An 8,114-nucleotide genomic window follows, 5' to 3' on the forward strand; every position below is an offset into this window, starting at 1 on the left:
ATTTTCTTCCAACCTGGAAAATATTTTACGTGTGCTTTAAAGTATACTTGGTAATTTTTTCAATTTACTTCGCGTAGAAATTTGTTATCCTTAAGGAGGACAAGAGTAAACATTTTTTCATCCAACTTCAACAACCGTATTGAATTTAGTTACCAAGATAATATACTCTCTTATACAGTCTCACTTAGACAATTTTAAATATTTGAAAGTCCTTACAGACAATGAGGATTACTTCGTCGGCCAGAAACTCTTCAGAGATAATTTCCCCGGAGTTATAATAAAACGTACACAAGTAACATAGTTGAGTTTCATGGGCAGAAATAATTCGAACACACTTTCGGAAGTTCCAGCTAAGAAAACGAGTTAAATCAGAGTCGCGACCCCTTTCCTGTGCCAAGTTTCAGACATCCTCCGTCCCGAAATTGTCTGCCTAAGCGTATTCGTTTATTAAAAATGTCCAAAGTAGCTTAAAGTAGGCTAAGGCGTGCTTCTGTTGTGAATATTTTATAATGCCACGGAATTTAATTACGTAGATAGTTCGAAATACACCAAACGGTTCGGCACTTCATTACGCTAGGAATCCTCTTTCAGCTCTGCGAATCCCTCGTACAACTTCAGCTCCGTATCTGGCGACGGGGACGAAGGGGGTGCGGAACTTCGTCTGGTAGGCCTTCGACCCTACACAAAGTACACTTTGGTAGTTCAAGCGTACAACCAGGTTGGGTCTGGGCCACTTTCGGAACCTTTGCTCACGCAGACGCTGGAAGACGGTGAGAAACGTTCTCCTACTCAACAAAAAAAAAAAAACAAACTGACAGAGAAACATCAAAAGCACGAAGACAAAAAAAGTACAGAGAGTTCTCCAAAGGGGACTTTGAGATTTTGTTTTGTCAAGCTTGTCAGCTTGGTGATGTTGACCCACCTACGGTAATTGAATCTAAAAAGGAATTTATTTTATTCTGCAAATATTATAAACTTTACCTTCGATGTTTTTTTTTTATATTATTGCATACTGTGTGTATTTTATAGTTTCTTGCATATTCAAATTTCCTATAAATGCATGAAAATCCACAATCTAGATATTAGTGTGTGATATGAATACAGGGTGGTTCAATAGATGCTATCATTTCGATTTACGTCAATATTATCACGCTTAATGAAAAATATTTTAGACAGAGTTAAAAAAATATTGAACACTCCGATGCAGTTAAAGTCAACAACATTTTCCTTCACTTGTTACTTACATTTAAAATAATATAGAGAATACATTTGATTGAAAAACAAAATGCTGAAGACCCCTTTCGACAACTCTGTATTTTACGAATCTATTCATGCAACTAGAATTTATTTGGCAGTTCCCAGCGCGCCGCCGGAAGACGTGAGATGCGCTGCGCTCACCTCGCAATCTCTTCAAGTATCGTGGCAGCCACCTCCTAACACGCACAGCAACGGTATCATACAAGGATACAAACTACATTACGAGCCGATTTTGGTAGACGTTTGGCGCAGCGTCGATGAAATGGAGGTACCGTGACAAGCATATAAATAGAGAAACAAGATCGTCAACATACAACGCGGTATATTGACCTCTTTAACCTGAATATTTTGGTAGGTTCGCAAGACCAGCGCTCTGACCACCGTTCTCACGGGCCTGAGAAAGTTCACGAACTACACCATTCAGGTGCTGGCTTTCACGAGAGTTGGGGACGGAGTTCCCACAACAGTAACTTACTGCCAAACCGAAGAAGATGGTAAAGTTTCTCATTATGCCAATTTCGAATCTAACATTGAGAATCTACTATACAGGGTAGAGCAGTTAACACCTAAACTATCATCGATACGAAAAAACCTTTCAGACAAAAGATGAAGATCCTAAGACATCCATCAAACGAACCCACTGTATATCAAGATAAATATATTATTGATAATATTGTACAGAGGATATAACAATATTCGTATTCTTATCCACAGTGCCAGGCAGTCCAGCAGACATAAAAGTAGTGGTTAGTTCGCCACAGGCGCTCTTCATCTCTTGGCTCCCTCCTCTTGAACCCAACGGAGTCATCACGAAATACAATCTATACACCAGGTACCGATAACCAGTACGAGATTCGGATCGTATGTCCATAGTTCGATGTCTACGAGAATGTATTATTCCTCAGGGTCGTAGACGGTAGGGAGGAACTGAATCACGGTAAAAGAACACTGCCAGCCACGAGCACCTATTTCGAGGCGACTGATTTACAGCAACACGTAGAGTATCAATTTTGGGTGACCGGTAGCACCCGCGTAGGCGAAGGTCAAAGTTCCAGAGTGGCTGCGCAAGTCCCGACGAATCGCGTGCCAGCGAGAATCACTTCTTTCGGGGGCCACGTAGTGAGACCTTGGCGGGGATCCGCCACCCTGTCCTGCAACGCGGTTGGTGATCCCACCAGAGAGTGGTACAAGGGATCCACAGAACAAATTCGTACGGATACAACCAGAAACATACAGATACTGCCATCGGGAGAGCTCGTCCTGTCGAATCTACAGTCCCAAGATGGCGGAAATTACACTTGCCAAGTGGAGAACGCTCAGGGCAGCGACAAACTGCATTACACGTTAACCGTACAGGGTGAGTTGAGAAGATCTTTCTGAAATATTCATTACTTAGAAGAGTAAAACATTTTAAATACGGTTGAATATAAAATTCAATAATTGGATTTAGCTTCTACTTGTATCACTAATCAAATATTAATACTTTCATTCTATACATTTAAGACAATTCTGTCCAAAGGGATTCATTTTTAAACATTTCAATAAAGTAGGCTTTTCGTTCTTTTGACTTTAAGTTTCCTGATTCCCTTCCTTAACCCTTTGCATTCCTATATGGAGTGTGACTCGATATAAGTTTTGTCTCGATAGATCGCTGAAATATCACACTGTGCGTTCTCTTCTTTATTCGCTGTCCTTCTCTATCTTCATAGCATTTCGCACTTTTCAAGCTGTGTAACAGGTCATATTTATTCTGTTACTACCCACCCATTTCATCGCCTCACAGCATTTTTCACCATATAGCAGGACATGAATTTCGGCCGTTCGAAAATAAAAAGATTTTCAATCTTGATATCATAACTTTGTTTCGTCTGCTCGTAGTACCGCCAAGTGCGCCCGTTCTTTACGTAACAAGTTCCACGTCGAGCAGCATTTTGTTGCATTGGAAGCCTGGGCATAGCGGTGGTGCCCCGCTCACGGGGTACACGTTACATTATCGAACGACTCATGGTAACCTGGAGGAACTGCAACTGTCTCGACACGCCACTAGCCATGAACTGAAGGTAAGAGACACTTCGCTTTAAATTCACTGTTCGAATCAACAATTTCATGAAGACAACATTCCAGAGATCGATTTCATCCCACTTTAGTCACTCCCTTCAATACATAATGACGTTGATTTTAAAAAGCAGGAGAGCTTCCAAATCGCCAACCAAACTCTTCACCTTGTACCACAGAGAAATATAACTCAGCACTTGCTCGACTTTCAGGGACTCCTCTGCGGAAATACCTACCAACTCTACCTGACATCCCACAACAAAATTGGAAGCAGCCCATCCTCGCCGGTCCTTTCGGTTAGAACTCAAGGCCAGGCGCCAGGCATACCACCCGCAGCAGCATTCCTCAGTCCCAACTCGACGACGTTGGTTCTTCGGCTTCACGTGTGGCCAGACAATGGCTGCCCCATCCGCTACTTCGTGATCCAATACAGGCCCATAAACGAGTTCCACTGGACACTGGTGTCCAACAGCGTTAAAATGCAGCGACGTTTCGTCGTGACGAATCTGCAGCCGAGTTCCGTTTACCAGCTGAAGGTGGAGGCGCATAACGTCGCTGGAACCAATCAAGCGGAGTTCACGTTCGTCACGTTGACGAAGGAAGGCGGTAAGCTTGGATGTGTAATTACAGCTTCTACAGAGAGCGTGCGCCGATAGGAAGAAAGTAGACGAGAACGTTTCCGCTGGTGATTCGTTTTTACGTTGAAACAATTATATCCAAAAGCACTGTGTTCCTGAAACTTTGCAGAACCGCCACCCGCAGAACTATCGAAACGTGGAATTGCGTCGGCCACTCCGTTTTACGCGGACGTGAAGGTGATTCTGCCTCTGATCGTGGCCACATTCGCGTTGCTCGTCGCTGTGTCCATCGTTGCCTTCCGCTGGCGAAACAGTAAGTTGAATTGTTATTAAAATGGGCTGCCTTTGTTCAATTTTCGAATAAAAACTCGGAGAACGTATTTTTAAATGCAATACGTCAAAATAGTGTTTGCATGGTTGGTTTTTTTTTTTTAAGATAACTGCTTGTAATGAAGGAAGACATTAATACGTATATAAAAATAAAGTCTCGCTTTGATGTAAATGCATTTAAAGATTCAATAGCCTTCGGTCGTATGCTTAACACTGCTGTACATCCAGAGTTAGAACTCTAGCAATTCTAGAGATTTCTTTATCAAATTTGGACACAAAATTCTTGAAACATATATCTTTTGAGAGATGGAAACCAAACCAATTTTATCTTGAATTTGACAATGTTGTGCCTCTTTGAAGTTTCAATAGCCTTCGATCGAGTTAACACTGTCCCAAACCCAAAGCTGTAACTTTAACCAGATACATCTTTTTTAAATTTCGACACCACATTCTTGAAACATACATCATTTGAGAAATTCAACAAAAATCGATTTGTAACAAATGTTACAGCGCTCCGTCCCCTAAAATCAACCATGATTACATTGAACACAGTGCGTGACAATTCGTTTCCTCTGCAACATATTAGGGTACCTCGGGGACAGAGTCCAGCGCCCCATGAAGGAGACCCAGGAGAATCAACAAAACGCGGAGACCCAAAGGGAGCGTTACTACGCCACCATTCATAAGGTGGCTTTACAGCAGGCTGCGAATACGGGCGGAGGGCCCGACAAGATTCCAGGTGAACCTTTGTTACGATACGGACGGCAGCCAGGTTTGGTACTATAATTGTTGTTCAGTCGCACGCGTAGCGCAGTTCCGGCGGGTTCACCGCTAGCGATCGATTGCAGTTCACCAGCGAGGATGGTTTATTTTATCACGTCTTCATTCCATCGAGCGACCCTAGATACTCTCGGGATATCGTACGTTTTCTTTGCGCCTTTTACGCGGTCACATCGTATCATCGTTGAATGCGCCGATCATACAGTCACACGTTATCACGGATGTGTTTTGTTGAACGTTTTTTTATGCATCGCTTCTATCTCCATTGGCTGTCTTCTCTCATTTTTTTAGACATAGCGATCCCTTACAGCAGCGTGTCAATGTTCGAACGAACGATTAGAGACGAAGCATTAGAGACCAGATGCAAGTTTCAAAGCATGCGGTACGGTGTACGCGGATGAATCGTTTCGCTCGGAGAAAGTATCACGAGTGTCAGAGATTTTGTGATTATGGATGTATGAAATACTTCTCTTTTTATTAAGGTGTATCAAACTCTCGTAATTTAATCCCTTCAGATATGATTATTTTAACCAGTAATTTTAAGGCCTTGTGTTAAATTCAATAGGATTAACACAATATTTTTTCGAGTAAAAGTAACCATGAGCCTATGTAACCATGTAGACAAATATTTAACAAACTAAACAAAATGTCCCTGTTAAATAATTCTAGTAAAGCAATGGACATTCTCTATATAATTTATCTTATATGTGTCTAGTTTAAAAATATAATCAGAAATTAACCAATATTTAGTTTGTGTTTTATTTATTACGAAGTTTGGATTTGTAGTTGCGCCACTGGCCCTCGTGATAACTTCTTCGAGCAAAAGGACTCCTCGTATCGTCAGTAATTTGTTTGCATTATTCTCAAGAAAACAGGACTTACAATGCTCTCTTTCTTTGCTCAAGGTCTTGAATAACAAACTAGACGTAACATTTCTTAGTTTTGGAGCAATTCAACGTTTCGACACGGTAATACCAGCCCTCTTCAAAAGACGAGGGCTTACAACAAAAATTCGGTTCTCATTTACTATTCTTTTGTAAACTCTTGTCTCAAGAAGAGATCCAGAACTGAAACGTTGAGGAATAAAAGTATTAGGTGTAGAAATTTACTCATCGCCATTAGCTCGCTATTACTCGCGACGAAAAACTCGTGAGTAATGACTTAAAAAATTTTTTTTCAAATTCACAAATGATACACGAGTTATTTAACTATCTTTTATAAGTTCTTGGTGAACCAACCACTCGAACAAATACCTTCACGATTAACGTCTTCAATGAATATTTCTTCTGAATCCTGATTCTTATTAATATTCAGGCGAATATTAAATATTATCTCGGTGGAAAGGGGTTGAAAAGGTAATAGATCGCACTTTAAAATAAATAAACAATGTAGAAGAATTCATTTACTAACTGATTCTACTGATCAATGGAAGCTGGGGGCTGAGAATTAATTTGTACACCTAACATTACCCGGATCGCCTCAAAACCAATGAAAGAGAAAAGAGAAATGTTAAATTCCGATCCAGAGCTCGAAATCCATTCACACCTAACCAAGTAATACCGACGCGATTTGAAAGGTAGGCAATGCCGCTGATGGGTTACAGAGACAGCGGAGGACATCTCGCCGTACGCTACGTTCCAGCTTTCGGAGGGTGGCGGGGGAAGCCTGGCAGGGTTGGGAGGGCTGGGAGGACTGGGAGGCGCGGCGGAAGCTTCAGCGGCAGGTCTCCATCCGAACAACACGCTTCTGCACAGCTTCATGTATCACGAGCACGCCATGACCGAAGGGTGTGCGAGCCCTCCACCTGCCGCGGCGGTACGTCACCATGCAAAGGTTGAACACGCTGTGAAGACTGCCAATTAACTTCTAACTCTATCCGATATCTCCATCCTGAATGAACAGTATCAGAGAATTGAACGTCGCGTTCACATTTTGCAATAATAATTCAATCCGATTTGCCTGTAGAAAGGGATAAAGGCGATGGTTCAGTCGTAAATGCACCCCTGTTAGACATCCAAGACTTCTCGATCGAGTTCTACGATTCATACATTCGTAGGAATTGTGTAAGAATTGTCAAATGATAAAAACATTGAACATGTGTGTGTCGATAGAGCATGAAGAGCGTTTCGTCGAGGAGACGGCAGCAGAGAAAGCAACAAACTCCGGGCGACGTCGAGAGCGACGAGAGCGAGTCTGACCCGGATCAACTAACGAGCTCTCGCACGGAGTCTTCCAATCAACTGGATCCTGGCAAACTCAAACACAGTGCGTTTCTCTGAAACTGAACAATTTATGGCCCGCCAAAGTAAACTGCAGCCCATATCTTAGAACAAAAACATCTACCTTGATATTTGAAAAATTTCTTTCAGTTCGAGCCGTTTCCGACTTCATTTATCACGGTACGTCGAGCACTTCATCGGACATCTCACCCATGTCGGAACAGAAGTCGCTTCCTCGAAGAGGACGATCTAGGTAACAATATTAAAAAAAAAATAATTATGCTTAAACTCGTCACCTATTTCATATCATCAAAGCTCTTCGGGTTCATAAATTTCCTCAACGAATATTCCTTCGCGAATAAAAAATACCTGCCTTCTCGAGGTATCCATAAACAAGCATGCAAAGCTTGCAAAGGCTATTATCGCCAGAGTTCAAGGGAAACAAAAATTCAAGAAGAAGCACCTCTATTCATAATTAAAATTCTAAAGTTTAAGATCCCGTAGGTGGTATATTCTCTCTGTAGTAAAGTCCGTACGTTTGGCCGTCCCGTAAGATGGCATGTTCCCAGCAGAAGCTCGCTACGCACACTGTTACCACCGATATCGGTCGCGGAGACCACGTTCATAGGTGGCAATCAGGGGAACGTCGTGGCGGGGAACGGCGACCGTTCCGATCGGCCGGAGCTCAGCGAGGCCGAGTGCGACATCGACTCCTTGAAGAAGCTGAAACTCGGTCTGAGGAGCTCTCTCTGGTCAAGGCCGAGCACCCAAAATAATCCTTCCTCCGACTACTCAATCGCCGTTTAATTCGCCTTCCTCTTTCCCCTGTGCCTCACCTTGCACTTCCCGCGCGTCTCCATGGTGGGCCAAAAAAGAAAAGAAAAGAAAATGAAAA

General features: G+C 42.4%; 1 protein-coding gene across 11 annotated transcripts in view; it reads left to right on the forward strand.

Moving 5' to 3' along the window:
* LOC128885774 (cell adhesion molecule Dscam2-like) overlaps positions 1–8,114 on the forward strand; it is a 146,937-nt gene extending 138,823 nt beyond the window's left edge. For 2 of the 11 annotated variants that reach the window (XM_054140036.1, XM_054140033.1), the window contains 13 exons: positions 592–770; positions 1,356–1,525; positions 1,613–1,751; positions 1,972–2,089; positions 2,163–2,614; positions 3,136–3,317; positions 3,525–3,918; positions 4,060–4,203; positions 4,807–4,959; positions 6,604–6,833; positions 7,112–7,265; positions 7,370–7,472; positions 7,774–8,114. In XM_054140036.1, coding sequence (XP_053996011.1) covers positions 592–770; positions 1,356–1,525; positions 1,613–1,751; positions 1,972–2,089; positions 2,163–2,614; positions 3,136–3,317; positions 3,525–3,918; positions 4,060–4,203; positions 4,807–4,959; positions 6,604–6,833; positions 7,112–7,265; positions 7,370–7,472; positions 7,774–8,026 — 2,671 coding nt within the window. In that variant the 3' untranslated portion in view covers positions 8,027–8,114. Of the gene's footprint in view, positions 1–591; positions 771–1,355; positions 1,526–1,612; positions 1,752–1,971; positions 2,090–2,162; positions 2,615–3,135; positions 3,318–3,524; positions 3,919–4,059; positions 4,204–4,806; positions 4,993–6,603; positions 6,834–7,111; positions 7,266–7,369; positions 7,473–7,773 lie in introns of those variants that run through there. The other 9 variants (XM_054140030.1, XM_054140029.1, XM_054140035.1 and 6 more) reach the window with 7 other exon arrangements.

The sequence above is a fragment of the Hylaeus anthracinus genome, unplaced genomic scaffold (assembly GCF_026225885.1).
Source record: "Hylaeus anthracinus isolate JK02 unplaced genomic scaffold, UHH_iyHylAnth1.0_haploid 11981, whole genome shotgun sequence".
Taxonomy (NCBI): Eukaryota; Metazoa; Arthropoda; class Insecta; order Hymenoptera; family Colletidae; genus Hylaeus; species Hylaeus anthracinus.